Source organism: Heterodontus francisci, chromosome 23 (assembly GCF_036365525.1).
Source record: "Heterodontus francisci isolate sHetFra1 chromosome 23, sHetFra1.hap1, whole genome shotgun sequence".
In the NCBI taxonomy this organism is placed as follows: domain Eukaryota; kingdom Metazoa; phylum Chordata; class Chondrichthyes; order Heterodontiformes; family Heterodontidae; genus Heterodontus; species Heterodontus francisci.
The window spans coordinates 50750022-50768442 of NC_090393.1; the positions used below are offsets into that span (position 1 = coordinate 50750022).

The 18421-nt window shown below is 45.8% G+C and overlaps 1 protein-coding gene across 4 annotated transcripts in view; it reads right to left on the reverse strand.

Annotated features, from left to right (window-relative positions):
- Positions 1-18421, reverse strand: part of LOC137382804 (solute carrier family 2, facilitated glucose transporter member 11-like) — an 88916-nt gene that overhangs the window by 45337 nt on the left and 25158 nt on the right. For all 4 annotated transcript variants that reach the window (XM_068055236.1, XM_068055234.1, XM_068055233.1 and 1 more), the window contains 3 exons: positions 16172-16320; positions 15087-15274; positions 13039-13149 (listed from right to left, as the gene is read on the reverse strand). In XM_068055236.1, the coding sequence (XP_067911337.1) occupies positions 13039-13149; positions 15087-15274; positions 16172-16320 (448 nt within the window). The remainder of the gene's footprint in view (positions 1-13038; positions 13150-15086; positions 15275-16171; positions 16321-18421) is intronic.

Consider the following 18421-nt stretch of genomic DNA (forward strand, 5'->3'; position numbering starts at 1 on the left):
CATAAAACACCCAGTGAGGTTGAATCAAGCAAGAACTAGACAGTGAAAGAAAATGAAATGAATAGTGATACAATGGCCAGGATTTTATCCAGTCGGCATGGGTCTCAAACCCATCAAATCAAGTGCCAATTAGGTACTTAACTGGACAGTGACAGACCTACCATGGGATCAAGGACCATAGTGATGGAAGTCCCGCCTTCTGACAGCTGCCAGCAAATCAGAGGTCAGCAGCTCTTTAACTGAGCACCGCCACGGTGGAGCATCCAGTCAAGGCCTAGGATCGGTGCTGAACCCAGACAACAGCTAGGTCAGGGCAGGCGCAATCACGTGGGCTGAGCATCGTGGGGGGTGTAGGGGGTCGGCAGCAAGGGCAGGGGGTAGGCTCCCAGCAAGTCCCCCTCCTCCTGATGCCAGGTCCCTCATTCAGGCACTGAGCCTTTTAATGAGGGAGCCCCACCCCCCCCACTCTCAGACCCAGCAAGCAGCCCACACAGTTTTTCCTGCCATGCTTCCCATGCAGCAACAGGCTCATCTGCCATTCAATTAATGACAGCGGTGGCAGGATGAGGCCCTTAATGGTGCATTAATTGCCCACTTAAGGGTTTCAATTGGCGGTGGGGCAGGAAGGCCATTCATAGGCCATCCTGCCTTGGACATAATTTCAGTGGAGGTGGGATGGTGGCGGTGTCACCCTGCCACCATCCCAACCAATTATATGCTCTCTCTGCATCTAAACGGGGGACAGCATAAATTTCTCCCAATGTTTCACTTAGTAGGAATGTTTGACTACTGTGACAGAAATCACACCTGCCAAGTGGAAACATATTAATTTTGTCATATGGGACACTAGTTGAAACCTTTTTACCGGACATTGCGAAGAACTTGTTTAAAAGAAGCAGAGCTGAGTTGCTGAAAACATGGTTGCATATTTACATTCTGAGAGACAGCTGAATAGAGGGACAATGGGAGTGCTTACTGATACAATTAGTGGGATAGGTTTTGTCAATAGTGGTGAGCAACATTCTTTGACTGTGTAAGAACCAGAACTCCATTCCCTACCAAGTGTGTCTGGAAAGCTTCGAAATCATCAACCCACCAAGAAGTTGCTGTTTTCAAACAAAGAGATAGTCACATGACCTACCTGCTGGCCAGCCCAGGGCTTTTTTGAATTGTGCCTCACAGAAAGGAAACAGACAGCAATTTGAACAGAAAGGACAAAGACTACAACTGGACTGGCAGAAGGAAAAGTCCCTCTCTCTCTCTCTCTCTCCAGCAAAGTCCCAGGAAAACATGGTGGTAGGGTAAACTGCAAGACTACAGACAAAGCCTCTCTTCGGCTTTCTGGTATCAGAGAAGCAAGCTTGAAATTGTGCACTGAGGCCCAGTGAGGGCTCCAAGACCTTAACTTCAATTCATGACATTGTATCAAGGACATTACCAGCCAGTAACCGAATTCCATTTATTACAAACTCTACTTCAACCCCTGCACCACCCCCGCGCTCAATTCTTTCTCCCTCTCTGTATCTATTGTGTGTGTGTTTCTCTCGTATGCTTGCGAGCGTAGTTGCATCGCGTATTTTAGTAATTTTAACTGAGTTAGAGTGATAAGACTAATAAACTTAGACCTTTCTTGTTTAAAGCTAAGAAAACCTGTCTGATTGGTTCATTTGCAATTACAGTTAGAGTTCAGTGAGCAAAGGCTCACTGAGGTGGTTAGCTAAAATCACTGTGTTTTAAAAGATAAACCCTGTTACGGCCAAACCAGGAAACAGGCAAGAGGGGGGCCTGAGACCCCTTCCTCATTCAGTCATAACAGAAATTTGGAGGCTATCATCCAAGATTGGACCCACAAATGAGAAATTGGAAATGAAAAATCAAATTGATCCCAATCAAAAGGAGAAAAAGACTTTAATACAGGTTTTCTTTCTCCTTTCTGTTCAAATTGCAGTTTGTTTCCTTTCTATGAGGCACAATTCAAAAAACGCCAGTCTGGCCAGCAGGTAGGTCATGTGACCATCTCTTTATTTCAAAACAGCAACGTCTTGGAGGGTTGATAATTTCAAAGTTTTCCAGACACACTCGGTAGGGGGTGGAGTTCTGGCTGTTACACAGTCAAAGAATGTTGATCACCACTATTGACAAAACCCATCTCACTAATTGTATCAGTGAGCACTCCCATTGTCTCTCTATTCAACTGTCTCTCAGAATGCAAATGTGCAACCATGGGCTGATTTTTATTGGGGCTACGCCATCTGCGGCAACGCCCTTTGAACTTGGCGGTGCACTTGCATTCATCGGCAACTGCCAAGGCCCCGCGATATTAATCTGCTGAAGAGTGGGGCTGCTGTCAATCTAGCAGCAAAGCAGAAAGCGCTGCAGAAATCCAGCAGGTCAGGCAGAATTTGTGGAGAGAGAAGCAGCTCTGCTTCTCTCTCCACAGATGCTGCCTGACCTGCTGAGTGATTCCAGCACTTTCCGCTTTGCTGCCACATACTTACCCTGCTGTGTCCTGTGAAATTGCGATCCTCTTCTCCCTCTCAAGTGTAACATTCCATCCAGTAGGCGTGCCACACCTGGGTGAATAATCTTAAATTTGCACATTCCAGGACGTGAGACTTAAATACACCATAAAAGGTATTACAGAGATTCACTGACACAAATGGGAATGCACAGGTGTCACACCAATGTAAATACGTCTTTCACTAAATGTTCCTCACCAACATGTGTGTCCTTTTCTCTGTGCGAATGATGTGTGCCAACATGTAGCGCCAATGTCACATCCCTTTGCACCGTTGGCCCTTCTGAAGAGCCAACGTATGCAATAATATCATTGCTGTGCCACCATTACACATGAGCATCTCCGCAGATGCAGTGACATGGACATTGGCTCAATCAGCTGCTGCCTCTAACGGTTTACACAGAGATGCTGCAGATGTGGACTGCTGCACAGCAGGAGAGTGAGGGTGATGTGTGGCTTGCAGAGCTCATGTCAGTTCCTATGGAGCAGAGAGCCTTTGGCTGATAAGCCACTGCCGTACATCCCGACCTCACTGCTAGCCCTGCGTGCAGAGCCTGGGTGCCATCTGCCCTCCCATGCGTCTTTCACATTGAAGGTCCTCAGCATCCTCATAGTCCGAGGAGGAATCCTGTTGATGTCTCTCCTCATCATGCCAGGCCTGACTCCTATTGGGTGTGTAGTTGTGCAGAGCAGCAAAGAAAGGAGCTGGCCTTTTCGGCCTGTATTACAGGGCATCACCCTGTCCATACAGGCATTGGAGGCGCTCTTTCAGCACGCCGATCTCCTGCTCAATGGTGGCTCATGTAGCTCAGTGGCTGGCATTGTATCTCTCCTCTGCAGCAGTGGTGGGGTCTCTCACTCGTGTTGGGAGCCATGTCTGCAAAGGATAGTCCTTATCTCCAAGAAGCCACCCCTCCATCTGAGCCAGTTCAGTGAACAGCGGTGGCAGCCGGGACTGGCGCAAGACCCAGGTGTCATAGCAGCTGCCTGAGAAGCGGTTGCACATTCGCTGCAAGCATCTGTGGTGTTCACATACCAGCTTCACCTAGATTGAGAGGGATCCTTTAATGGTAACATCTGCAGGTGGTAGTCTGGCAGTAGACCTGATGGCCACATGAGTGCAGTCAATGAACATTACAACCTATGATTCTCCCGCAATGGTGCCAGAACCAATGGCCCTCTGGGCCTGGCTGTGAGAGTCGCTCCTGAAACAGACATACTCACTGGCCCTCCGGTGCAGGGCATTGGTGACCTCCCTGATGCAGCGGTGCACTGCTGACTGTGTGACCCCACAAAAGTCTCTGGTGGGCCCCAAAAAGGCTGCAGAGGGGTCAGGCTTGAGAACCGCTGCCACTATGAGGAACAAAGGCATGGGATGTCCACTGGAGCCCCTGGGCTGCAGGTCATCCTTGAGCTGAGCACAGAGATGTGTCACCACCCTCTCTATACGCGCAATCTCCTCTGACACTGCTGCACTGACGTCTGATGACATGTCATGTGGGGCCTGTAGATGCACAGCAACCATAATGGCGGGCTCCCTTTGGGGACTGCTGCTCACGACCAAGAGCCACTATGTGGATCACACTTGCCTGTTGATATTGCCTCTGGCGCATACGGATCCTAACATGCCGAGGATCACACAATTTAGGATGAGCCACACCTATTTCTATGTGATAAATAAAGTTGAACCCTGATTGTATTCGAAGGTTCCTAACAGGGCATGGGCTGGTGTTGATGGGTACATCAGCTGCTTTCCTGGATCAACTATGTGGCGTGCCATGGCATTGCCCATCTTGGCCAACACTCAGAGTGGTACAGCATGACCACATCAAAATCCTACCAGCTTAATCGATTGCCCACACTGTCCATAAAACCTAACGTTACTGCCCTTTCTGGCACCCTCCCCGCATACAGGGTGCCTAGGTTGCCATTGCCCCGTCACAAACACAGAGCATACACTGTTAATGGAGGGATGGTACACGGTACCTCCCTTCATGCCAGCACAGCTTTCTCTCCAGTAATCCCAGACCCCCTCCCTTCCAGAATGCAGAGTTAGACCCCTGTGTATCCCCCCACCCTCCTCCCTTTAAAAATGCAGAGTTAGACCCCTGTATATCCCCCCTCTCTCCTCCCTTCCGTAATGCAGAGTGAGGACACACCGGCTTTTCAGATCGTGAATGGGAAGGCACGTGACGGCCGCAGGTTCAACGGAAAATCCGGCAGTGTCGGTGGAGAGGCGGCGGGCGGGCTGCATAATCAGCATAGGTCAGTGGTGCTACCACTGTGCAGTGGGGGGCTGCACTGAGGTCCTGCCGCCACCGGTACCATGCCAATGTCCTGCCGCTCAACGTCATGGGTCGAGGCGGGCCTCTCCCCGCAGCATTTTACCGGCCCCCGCGCCGCGACCTGCGGTGTCGAGGGGCCGGTAAAATTCAGCCCCATGTTTTCAGCTGCTCAGCTCTGCTTTTTTTAAACAACTTCCTTACAATCTCCTGTAAAAAAAATTCAAGTCGTGTCCCATATGACAAAATTAATATGTTTCCATTTGGCAGGTGTGATTTCTGTCACAGTGGTCAAAAGTTCCTACTGAGTGAAACATTGGGGGAAATTTATGCTGTCCCCTGTTTGGAGGCAGAGAGAGCATGATGAAAGGTCACTGACCTGAAACGTTAACGCTGCTTCTCTCACCACAGATGCTGCCTGACCTGCTGATTATTTCCAGCATTTTTTGTTTTTATTTCAGGTTTTCTGATGGTTTGTGTGCTATAATACTAACATGTCTGTGATTGAAGCCAGGGTGAAGTAACTTGGGATAAGTTAAAGGCACTATCTATGGAGTAGTTGAGGAATATGGCTGAGTAGTGTAGGGAGGGAGACAGAAAGCAGGAAACTACAGGCCAGTTAGCTTGACATCTGTCTTAGGGAAAATGTTAGAAGCTATTAGTAAAGATGTTATAGCAGGGCATTTAGAAAAATTCAAGGTAATCAGGCAGAGTCAACAGGGTTTTGTGAAAGGGAAATCATGTTTAACCAAGTTATTGGAGTTCTTTGAGGGAGTTACATGTGCTGTGGATAAAGGGGAGCTGGTTGATGTATTGTACTTAGATTTCCAGAAGGCATTTGATAAGGTGCCACATCAAAGGTTATTGCAGAAAATAAAAGCTCATTGTATAGGGGGTAACATATTGGCATGGATAGAAGATTGGTAAGCGAACAGGAAACAGAGAGTAGGCATAAATGGGTCATTTTCTGGTTAGCAAGATGTAACGAGTGGTGTGCCACAGGGATCTGTGCTGGGGCCTCAACTTTTTACAATATATATAAATGACTTAGATGAAAGGACCGAAGGTATGGTTGCTAAATTTTCTGATGACCCAAAGATAGGTAGGAAAGTAAGCTGTAAAGAGGAAGTAGGGAGGCTACAAAGGGATATAGATAGGTTAAGTGAGTGGGCAAAGACCTGGAAAATGGAGTATAATGTGGGAATGTGTGAAATTGTCCACTTTGGCAGGAAGAATAGAAGAGAAGCATATTATCTAAATGGTGAGAGATTGCAGAGCTCTGAGATGCACAGGGATTTGGTTGTCCTAGTGCATGAATCGCTAGAGGTTAGTATGCAGGTACAGCACGTAATTAGGAAGGCTAATAGAATGTTATCATTTATCGCAAGGGGAATTGAATACAAAAATAGGGAGGTTATGCTTCAGCTATACCACATCTGGAGTACTGTGTACAGTACTGGTCTCCTTATTTAAGGAAGGATGTAAATGCGTTGGAGGCAGTACAGAGAAGGTTTACTAGACTAATACCTGGAATGGTCGGGTTGTCTTATGAGGAAAGATTGGACAGGCTAGGCTTGTATCCGCTGGAATTTAGAAGAGTAAGAGGCGACTTGATTGAAACATATAAGATCCTGAGGGGTCTTAACAGGGTGGATATGGAAAGGATGTTTCCCCTTGTGGGAGAATCTGGAACTAGGGGGTCACTGTTTAAAAATAAGGAGTCACCCATTTAAGACAGAGATGTGGAGGGATTTTTTCTTTTAGAAGATCATGAGTCTTTGGAATTCTCTTCCTCAAAAGGCAGTGGAAGCAGAGTCCTTGAATATTTTTAGGGCAGAGGTAGAAAGATTCTTTTTTTTTATTCATTCATGGGATGTGGGCATCGCTGGCCAGGCCAGCATTTATTGCCCATCCCTAATTGCCCTTGAGAAGATGGTGGTGAGCTGCCTTCTTGAACCACTGCAGTCCATGTGGGGTAGGTACACCCACAGTGCTATTGACTTTGTAGCAGTTAGATACAACTGAATGGCTTGCTAGGCCATTTCAGAGGGCATGTAAGAGTCAACCACATTGCTGTGGGTCTGGAGTCACATGTAGGCCAGACCAGGTAAGGACAGCAGATTTGCTTCCCTAAAGGACATTAGTGAAGCAGATGGGTTTTTACAACAATCAACAATGGTTTCATGGCCATCATTAGACTAGCTTTTTTTTTAAAATTCCAGATTTATAAATTGAATTCAAATTCCACCTTCTGCTGTGGTGGGATTTGAACCCACGTCCCCACAGCAATACCCTGGGTCTCTGGGTTACTAGTCCAGTGACAATACCACTACGCCACCACCTCCCCATAAGCAAGGGAGTGGTAGGTTATCGGGGGTAGGTGGAAATGTGGAATAATCAATTCAGCCATGATCTTATTGAATGGCGGAGCGGGCTCGAAGGGCCGAGTGGCCTACTCCTGCTTCTAATTCGTATGCTCGTACGATCACTTTCCATGCCAAAGCTAGGTGACCAAACAGGTGGATGAGGGTAAAGCAGTGGATGTGGTGTATATGGATTTCAGTAAGGCGTTTGATAAGGTTCCCCACGGTAGGATATTGCAGAAAATACGGAAGTATGGGGTTGAAGGTGATTTAGAGGTTTGGATCAGAAATTGGCTAGCTGAAAGAAGACAGAGGGTAGTGGTTGATGGCAAATGTTCATCCTGGAGTTTAGTTACTAGTGGTGTACCGCAAGGATCTGTTTTGGGGCCACTGCTGTTTGTCATTTTTATAAATGACCTGGAAGAGGGTGTAGAAGGGTGGGTTAGTAAATTTGCGGATGACACTAAGGTCGGTGGAGTTGTGGATAGTGCCGAAGGATGTTGTAGGGTACAGAGGGACATAGATAGGCTGCAGAGCTGGGCTGAGAGATGGCAAATGGAGTTTAATGCGGAAAAGTGCGAGGTGATTCACTTTGGAAGGAGTAACAGGAATGCAGAGTACTGGGCTAATGAGAAGATTCTTGGTAGTGTAGATGAACAGAGAGATCTTGGTGTCCAGGTACATAAATCCCTGAAGGTTGCTACCCAGGTTAATAGGACTGTTAAGAAGGCATATGGTGTGTTAGCTTTTATTAGTAGGGGGATCAAGTTTTGGAGCCACGAGGTCATGCTGCAGCTGTACAAAACTCTGGTGAGACCGCACCTGGAGTATTGCGTGCAGTTCTGGTCACTGCATTATAGGAAGGATGTGGAAGCTTTGGAAAGGGTGCAGAGGAGATTTACGAGGATGTTGCCTGGTATGGAGGGAAGGTCTTACGAGGAAAGGCTGAGGGACTTGAGGTTGTTTTCGTTGGAGAGAAGGAGGAGGAGAGGTGACTTAATAGAGACATATAAGATAATCAGAGGGTTAGATAGGGTGGATAGTGAGAGTCTTTTTCCTCGGATGGTGATGGCAAACACGAGGGGACATAGCTTTAAGTTGAGGGGTGATAGATATAGGACAGATGTCAGAGGTAGTTTCTTTACTCAGAGAGTAATAGGGGCGTGGAACGCCCTGCCTGCAACAGTAGTAGACTCGCCAACTTTAAGGGCATTTAAGTGGTCATTGGATAGACATATGGATGAAAATGGAACAGTGTAGGTCAGATGGTTTCATAGGTCGGCGCAACATCGAGGGCCGAAGGGCCTGTACTGCGCTGTAATGTTCTAATTCTAATTCTAAAATCGGAATGCCTAAGACTAGTGGCCAACCATCTTTCCCTCGAACCTGAAGAATCAGAGAAAGGATCAGAATTAGAGTCTGACAGGGTAATGGTAGCAAAGATACAACTGGAACAAAGGAAACTTGAATTGGAAGACAGAGAGAGAGAAAGAACTTTCCAGAAGGAATAGGAGGAAAGGGAACTATGGCGGCTTGAGTTAGCTAGGGGGCGACAAAGTAACCCCAGTGAAGGCATGGCCAATATGGAGAATACAAGTAATTCAGGGCTATGTGCTGAGCTTTTAAAATTTTCCCAATTGATTCCAAAATTCAATGAGGGAGATGTAGAAGTATTTTTTGTAACTTTTGAGAAACTTGCAAGGCAGTTAAAGTGGCCGACTGAGAGCTGGACTCTCCTGCTGCAAAGCAAGTTAACAGGAAAAGCCCTGTTGCCTGTCGAAAGTTCATCAAATTATGAACGGACTAAAAATGCTATCCTCTGGGCATATGAGCTAGTACCGCCTACCGCCAGAAGTTTCGAACCCTCAGGAAACAAGCTGAACAAACTTAACTGGAGTTTGAGAGAAATAAGCAGCTGACTTTTGACCAGTGGCTGAGGGTTCTTAAAGTACAGCCTACATATGAAAACCTTAGAAAGGTAATTCTCATTGAGGAATTTAAAAACTCTCTCACCTCTCCATTGAGACCCATGTGGTGGAACAAAGAGTACGTAGAGCAAGGCAAGTTGCAGTTCTAGCAGATGGGTTTGCCCTCATTGACAAGTCGGTTCCCCAGGGGAAAACCTTTCCTAATCACCCCCACAAATCCGAAAAGGACAAAGGGTGGCAAGGTGATAGGAGCCCAAGCAGTCCTGGGACAGAAAGAAAATTTGGACACACCGGGGCCCTCCTCCAGCCAAAAAGGATATTGCTGAAAGTAGGAGTCAGACCCAGAGGCCTGTGTGCTTCCATTGCAATAAGGCAGGTCATCTAAGAGCTGACTGATGGAAACTACGGGGAAAGCCTGTAGGGTTAATCAGGGCATACCCGCTCAGTGCAGCAGCAGGGACCCTGATGGAAAGTGCAGCCAAGCAGGTTGTGGCTTTAACTGCAGCAGCAGTAAGACCCAGAAAACATAATGCTGCAGGTCCAGGAAAATCTAATAAGATCCCTGAAGGTTATCAGGATTTTGTATCTGAAGGGAAAGTAACCCCAAAACCCTTGAGTGGGGCAAACAAGCCCATAGTAATACTCCAGGATACAGGAGCCACTAGATCCCTTTTTCTAGGAAAAGGCATGACCTTTCTGCCAGAGAGTGCAGTAAGTACCAGAATGATAGTAAATGGTACTGGAGGGCAGTGTACGCCCATACCTTTACATCGGGTGCACATGGAGTGCGACCCAGTTTTGGGACTGGTGATTGTAGGGATTGTCCCTAGTTACCTGTGGACGAGGTTGACCAGGTCCTAGGTAATGATCTGGCGGGGGTGAGGCTGGTAGTTTCCTCAGTAGTGAAAGAGAGACTGAAGGGGGTCAGAGAGACAGGGCAGTGGCAGGAGACGGTTCCCTACAGTTCCCCTGAATGTGTAGTGAATCGGGCCATGGCCAAACCAGCTCCCCCAGAGTAGACTGAATTGGCACTGCAGACCATGAGGTCTGTCTGTCTGAAACTTTCTTTGGAAAGTTAGAAGACCCAGGGGATGGATTAAATGGATCTTCCCGAGCTGAGGCTCAGCAAGCCGACCCAGTATTGAGAAAGTTAGTACAGGCTTCTCAGACTGAAACTGAAGCAGAGATAGTCCTTGATTGCTACAATTTGAAGAATAAGGTACTGATGAGAAATGGAGTTCTCCTCACAGACTTGAGGACAAAGAGTGGACAGTGGTTCACCAGTTAGTGGTGTCACAGAGGTACCAGAGAGAAATATTAAGAATGGCCCATGAGTTGACAATGTCTGTACATGTCAGTATACAAAAAACCAAAGCCAGCATAAGGCAGCAGTTTGACTGGCCAAAACTCCACAAAGATGTGGTGGAGCACTGTAGAACTTGCCACATATGCCAAGTTGTGAGAAAACCCGAACCTGCAGTGAAGTCTGCACCTCTAATTCCTGCACCGGTGTTTGGAGGACCCTCCAGCACAGGACTGGTGAACTGTAAGGGACCCCGGTCAAGAACAAAAGGGGACAAACAGACACAGGTCTGGCAGAGAGTTAGAGAGGAAAGGGGAAAAAGGACAAAGGAGACAGGTTAAAGGAGGTCTGGGAGGATTCCCAAATGAAAACCCCTCTTGTCTGGTCAGCCGACACTGAAACGTTGGAAAAATTAGACCCCACATCCTCCTATGTAAATGCAGACAACAGAAGCACCCTACCAGAGCTGCTAACAGCATTGGCAGAAACCTGCAGAGATGAAGAAAGTCCTCAAGTGGGCAAGAGAACCAGTGAAGGTGATCCCTCACCTAGTCGGAGTGCTGCAGGGGAGTGCAGCGGAAGGTGGACAAATACCTGTAAGCAGAAAAGTCCCAGATGACATAAGGAAGATTAGCAAAGAATCTACCCCCACAATCAGGAGCAAAGGGAACCAACAATGCCCTGAAGTGAACAGCACTTGCATGACACACCAGAGCACTGAAAGTGAGGTCAGAGCGGATCCACCCATTGCTGACTCTGATGATCAGAGCTCCAACCCAGAGCTAATTAAATCTAACCATCCCACTGCAGACCCCAACAGGAACAAAGGCACCCTAGACAATTATGGAAATATGCAAATATCGAAGCTCCCCAAAAATCACATGTTTATTGGGATGTTCATTCCTGACTTATTGCAAGCTGTTGTTAAAGAACATTAAATCCCTTGGGCAACACCTAACTATCTCAGACCTACCTCAAGGGGAAAAGGGACAGTTTAAAGCAGCACTGCTACAAAGCAAAAGACAGGCTGAAACAATTTTAAGATTTCTGGATGTGTGCTTTCCTGCATTTTCTCTTCCTTCTAACTTATAATGAAATGCTCCCAATATCGCATTTCATTGGGCGATGGGCAGAGATGTGATGGAAATCACACCTGCCAAATGGAAATATATTAATTTTGTCATTTGGGACACTACTTGAAACTTTTTAACAGACATTGCAAAGAACTTGTTTAAAAAAAGCAGAGCTGAGTGGCTGAAAACATGGTTGCACATTTGCATTCTGAGACACAGTTGAACAGAGAGACAATGGGAGTGCTCACTGATTCAATTAGTGAGATGGGTTTTGTCAATAGTGGTGATCAACATCCTTTGACTCCACCCCCCATGTGTATATGGAAAGCTTTGAAATCATCAACCCTCCAAGAATCTGCTGTTTGCAAACAAAGAGATGGTCACATGACCTACCTGCTGGACAAACTGGGGCTTTTCTGAATTGTGCCTCACAGAAAGGAAACAAACTGCAATTTGAACAGAAAGGAGAAAGAATGCAACTGGACTGGCAGAAGGAAAAGTGTCTCTCTCTCTCTCTCTCTCCAACAAAGTCCCAGGAAAACCATAGTGACAAGTAAACTGCAAGACTACAGACAAAGCCTCTCTTCGGCTTTCTGGTACCAGAGAAGCAAACTTGAAATTGTGCACTGCGGCCCAGTGAGGACTCCAAGACCTTAACTTCAATTCAGGACATTGTATCAAGGACATTACCAGCCAGTAACTAAATTCCATTTATTACAAACTCTACTTCAATTCCACCCCTCCAAAATTCTTTCTTCCCTTCTGTATCTATTGTGTGTGTGTGTTTCTCTCGTATGCATGTGAGCATGGTTGTGTCAGGTATTTTAGTAATTTTAACCGAGTTAGAGTGATAAGGTTAATAAACTTAGACCTTTCTTGTTTAAACCTGAGAAAGCCTATTTGATTGGCTCATTTGCAATTACAATTAGAGTTCAGTGAGCAAAGGCTCACTGAGGTGGTAAGCTAAAATCACTGTGTTTTAAAAGATAAACCCTGTTACGGCCAAACCAGGAAAGGGGCAAGAGGGAAACCTGAGACCCCTTCCTCACCAAGTCGTAACACTACCTTCAAGGCAAAGTAACTTAAACAGGCTTGGATACGCCATGCATATATATGCCGCAAAGTTCTCTGCATATATGTTTTTGCCATAAAGCTAATGTGTACTGCTCTGTATGGAGTTTTAAAATGAATGTTTGCAACAATAATACAGTAAGTTCATTATCAGATGGACACCCAGAAGTCAGCAGACCCTAGTTTTAGAACCACTGTTTAAGCCTGTGTGTTATCCTTTGGATAGCATGTTTCAAACTGTGAATTATCCTTTTGACTCTGAGAAAGGAAGGGTTACTGAGTAATTTGATGTTGTTAGGTGCACCAATTTATCATGGGTCAAAATTAAAGATGGTGAGACAGTCAACACTGGTGCAGTCCTGCTCACCTGTGATTCAAGTGGGAAAAGAAGGTAGTTTAGGAGTTTCAAATAAGTGAATATTAATCAACTAAACATAACAAATAAATCACAACAAAAATTCGTTCTCTGTGAAACAAAGCAGAATTAAAACAGTACGTACACTTGTTAGTGAAGTAGTGAACTCACAGCACCCAGTTGCAATAGTGACGTACTGGATATTTTCATTGGGAATTCCAGCAGCACGGAATACATACACAGCATATGTATATGTCTGGTGGGGGAAAGGCATTAAACTGAGTCCAACGAAATACACAGAGGCTCTGCCAATACAGTAGATGTGAAGAAAGTAGATAAAATACAAATAAAATTCAGAGTCTAACTTTAATATACACAAGTGTCTGCTATTCCATTATCTTATCCATTAAGAATATACAAGGTCTGCTATTTCCTGCAATGTGGTGGTTGTATACGTTTTATTCATGGATACCCCATAGCATTGCTCTCCGAAAGACTTAAAGAAGGTTTTTCTTATTTGTTTCATGAGATGTGGGCGTCACTGGCAAGGCCAGCATTTGTTACCCATCCCTAATTGCCCCTGAGAAGGTGGTGGAAAGCCACTTACTTGAACTGGAGCAGTCTATCTGGTGCAGGTACACCCACAGTTCTGTTAGGCAGGGAGTTCCAGATCTTGATCTGCGACAGTGAAGAAATTACAATATATTTCGAAGTCAGGATGGTGTGTGGCTTGGAGGGGAACTTGCAGTTGGTGGTGTTCCCACACATCTGCTGCCCTTGTCTTTCTAGGTGGAAAAGGTCCCAGGTTTGGAAGGTGCTATCAAAGGAGACGTGGTGAGTTGCTGCACTGCATCTTGTATATGGTACGCACTACTGCCACTGTGTGCTGGTGTTGGAGGGAGTGAATGTTTAAGGTGGTGGATGGGATGTCGATCAAGTGGGCTGCTTTGTCCAGATGGTGTCAAGCTTCCTGAGAGTTGTTGGAGTTGCACTCATCCAGGCAAGTGGAGAATATTTCACCTCACTTCTGCATTGTGCCTTGTGGATGGTGGACAGGCTTTGGGGAGTCAGGAGGTGGGTTATCGCCACAGAATTCCCATCCTCTGACCTGCTCTTGTAACCACAGTATTTATGTGGCTGCTCCAGTTCAGGTTCTGGTCAGTGGTAATCCCCAGTATGTTAATGGTGGGGGATTCAGCGATGGTAATGACATTGAATGTCAAGGGAAGATGGTTAGATTCTCTCTTGTTGGAGATCATCATTGCCTGGCACTCGTGTGATGCGACTGCTACTTGCCACTTATCAGCCCAAGCCTGGATGTTGTCCAGGTCTTGCTGCATATGGGCACAGACTGTTTCTGTACCTGAGGGGTTGAGAGTGGTACTGAACATCGTACAATCATCAGCAAACATCCCCACTTCTGACCTTATGATGGAGGAAAGGTCATTGATGAAGCAGCTGAAGATGGTGTGGCCTAGGACACTATCCTGAGGAACTCCTGCAGCAATGTCATTTCACAGGTACTGCTTAGGTGCACAGAAGTAGAGTTTTTATTTGTGCATAGGGGCTTGGCAATGGAGAAAATGCTGGGAGGGGGCAAGAACTACCAAGGAGTGGTGAGGGGGAGGGTGTAAAGTCATGAACATTTGCAACATGGAGGGCTTTTACAGATCGACTCGATACAGACAGGGTCTGCCATCCCATGGCTTGGAGCGTATTATAAAATAGGCAGGGGGATCTGATATTTCCTGCTACCCTCTGGGCAACACCTGGCTGTTACCCTGACCACACTGCTAGGCTGGCACAGTGTGGTTTCGCACCTGATGATGGAAGGCAGACACAAGGCTAAAAGCACAACACACCCTTTCAGCAATGCAAATGGAAAATGCTGCAAATACTCAGCATTCAGGCAGCATCTGTGGAGAGAGAAACTGAGTTAACGTTTCAGGGCGGTGACCTTTCAACAGGCCTGAAAGATTAACTGTGTTTTCTTTTTCCAACATTTTCTATTTTTATTTCAGATTTCCAGCCTCCACAGTATTTTACTTTTCTACAGCCGTTTGGAAATCAGCTCGAGTTCACCATGCTGAGAGTCTAGTCATCGTATACATGGCTGCAGGTTTACACTGGCCCCAGTGGATTTATTTTCCATTATTAGGAGCTAGGCTACCAGTGGACCTCAGTCTTACTTACGACATCGTTCCCACATAACTGCATGGCACTACCCAGCACAAAGGTGATGATCAACTGTCTTCGGACAGAGCGGTCACGGAACAGATCCCATAGTTTCTTTGCCCTTTGACCTTCAAGCGCAGTTTGCTCCTCCAGCATTTCATCAATTTCGGCGGTGAGATCACCCTCGCCACGTAATTTCCTCAATGCTACAGAGATGGAAAGAGTGATATTTTGGTGACCAGAGGGGCAATCAGACCTTATTAATCCTTTCCCTACCAACTATGGAAGTTGTCTTTCTTATTCTATTCTCTTCAGTTAAGTTCCATTTAGATAACATTTCTTTGAAGGCTCCAGGTCTGTCTCAAAAGAATTTGGTTGTTGAGACAGTAACTGGAGCCTGCCAGGATTTACATAACTGTATGTTTAGCTCAGAAAGCTGCCAGCCAGAGGCACACCTGAACAATGATGCAGCATACTTGCATTTGAATTGAGTGACTTGGCGTTTCCCTCAAGCAAACCACCCGGAAAGCAACTAAACTATTGTTGCAACATTGTGTTAGATTATACTGGGTTATGATTTCTGTGAGTAGAACTGTATTTTTAACTTCTTCATAGAATGATAAAAGCCAATATCAAGTTAAATCTTGGATAAAAACACCTCAGTTTTCTTACAGTCCCCATCAACTGATTTTCCCCATTGTTTTATCTGCATTAGCAAATATCCTATGGTGTTGATCACAAAGATTTGGAGGTTATACTGTGGCAAGAGGGATGGAAGAGGACAGCACATTTCCAATGAAGGAATTTGGAAAGAAGCCTACAACAGATGCATTCAGAGACAATGAAGTCAATGATTTCTTTTGTTTGATTGCTGGAATACAAATAGCATCTTCCTTATCCATTACAGGTAGATGATCAAAGAAATAAATTTGTTCCCTTCACAAACTATAGTTATAAAAATAAATAAAACTCTGCAACTAAGATGAGGAAAGGTTTGCTTATAGAGGAAAAGAGCAGCTTGGGGTCACTTCTTTTCCAGCTATCTCCAAGATCCCTGAGCCAATGGGCAAAAATAATTATTCTCTCCTGTCTCCACCACTTACCCTTCATGCACAAGTTCTTGTTCTCCCTGTCAATCAACAGGTACCTGGGACTCTCTGGGCACCATGGCAGGGTGATTAGCTGGATCAGAGCTGGCACTGCACAGGACGCCAACAGTAGAGGCCACAATTCTTCACTGCCCAAAATCTCCCTGCAATTAGTATTATAAAATGGTTTCATTTCCTTATGGATACACTTGCGTTAGCAACATGGCCAACCAACATAATCACAATAGGGACAAAGGATCAGCAGTGAGCAGAGATCTGTGGTGGGACAATATTGAAATACTGTTCCCGCCGGTGATGCTCACATCCCAAAGAATTAAGTTAAAAATTATAATGATGTAGAATATATATAAATATGTAATTATATATGGAACAAACATTTCCCAGTTACTAACTAACATTTATTGATAGGTATATTTGCAGTAAAGGCATCAAACTTGTTAATTTTCACACTGGCACACAAACAACTTCACCAGAGCAGGCTGGGTAATCTACCTGCTCCTGCCAACCTTTCCTTAAATGTGTGACACTCCTTCATTCATTAGCTTGGCAATGCCAGAGATGGAAACGGGATCTTGACACTGGGGAGAGGAAGGTTCACAGAAGTCAGCCCTGGCTTCAAAGAAAAGGATATTGGATGAGCAGAAGCTTTGAGGACCATCCAGAGATGTTTTCGTGCATTAAAGGTGCCATTTAAATGCTTGTAAAGGTAGTTATTGAGGCAGATAACAGGTTTACAGCCACTTTCAGCACTAATATCAGAATGATTTGACACAATGCCCTGCTACCTGGAGTAGGTGATGGCACCCTGAACCTTTCGGACCAAACGATGGAAAATAACTTCTCAAAGCCTCGGTGCAACATCTTTCAGTGTCTACAGGATCTATCTGATACCATCAGTCCGCCCTCCCGCTGGTCAGTGGACAATCAGATCCAGCACCCAGCACCTGTGGTATAACTAGTGTTGTTCATGGGATGTGGGTGTCGTTGGCAAGGCCAGCATTTATTGCCCACTCCTATTTGTCCTTGAGATGGCGGTGGTGAGCTGCCTTCTCGCATTGCTGCAGTCCATGTGCTGTAGGTGAACCCACAATGCTGTTAGGGAATAGTAAAGGAACGGTGATGTTTTTCCAAACCAGGATGGTGTGTGACTTGGAGGGGAACTTGCAGGCATTAGTGTTCCCATGCGCCTGCTGACCTTGTTCTTCTAGGTGGTAGAGGTCATGGGTTTGGAAGGCACTGTTAAAGAAGCCTTGGTGAGTTGCTGCAGTGCATCTTGTTGCCACTGTGCACTGGTGGTTTAAGGTGGAAAATGGGGTGCCAATCAAACAGGCTGCTTTGTCCTGGATGGTGTTGAGCTTCTTGAGTGTTGTTGGTGCTGCATCCATCCAGGCAAGTGGAGAATGTTCCATCATATTCCTCACTTGTGTCTTATTGATGGTGGATAGTCTTTTGGGGAGTCAGAAGTTGAGTTACTTGCTACAGAATATCCAGTCTATGACCTTTTGTAGCATTTATGTGGCTGGTCTAGTTAGGTTTTCTGGTCAATGGTGACCCCCAGGATGTTGATGGTGGGGGATTCAATGATGGTAATGCCATTGAACATCAAGAGGAGGTGGTTAGATTCTCTCTTGTTGGAGATTGTCATTGCCTGGCACTTATGTAGCTCAAATGTTACTTGCCACTTATCAGCCAAAGCCTGAAGCTTATGATGGAGGGAAAGCCATTGGTGAAGCAGCTGTAGATGTTTGACCTAAGATACTGCCCTGAGGAATTCCTCCAGCAATGTTCTGAGGCTGAGATGATTGGCCTCCAACAACCATCTTCTCTTTTGCTTGGTATGACTCCAGCCAGTGAAATGTTTTCCCAGGATTCCCATTGACTTCATTTTTATTCGGGCTCCTTGAAGCCATGATCAGTTAAATGTTGCCTTGATGTCAAGGGCAGTCACTTTCACCTCACTGCTGGAATTCTGCCCTTTTGTCCATGTTTGGACCAAGGCTGTAATGAAGTCTGGAGCAGGGTGGTCCTGGCAGAACCCAAACTGAGTAAGTAACTGCTGCTTGATAGCACTATCGACGACACCTTCCATCACCTTACTGCTGATTCACAGTGGACTGGTGATGATTTATCTTCTTTTGCAGACACAAATTTCTGGGCAATTTCCCACTTTGTTGGATAGATGCTAGTGTTGTAGCTGTACTGAACAGCTTGGCTACAGGCACGGCTAGTTCTGAAGCACAAATA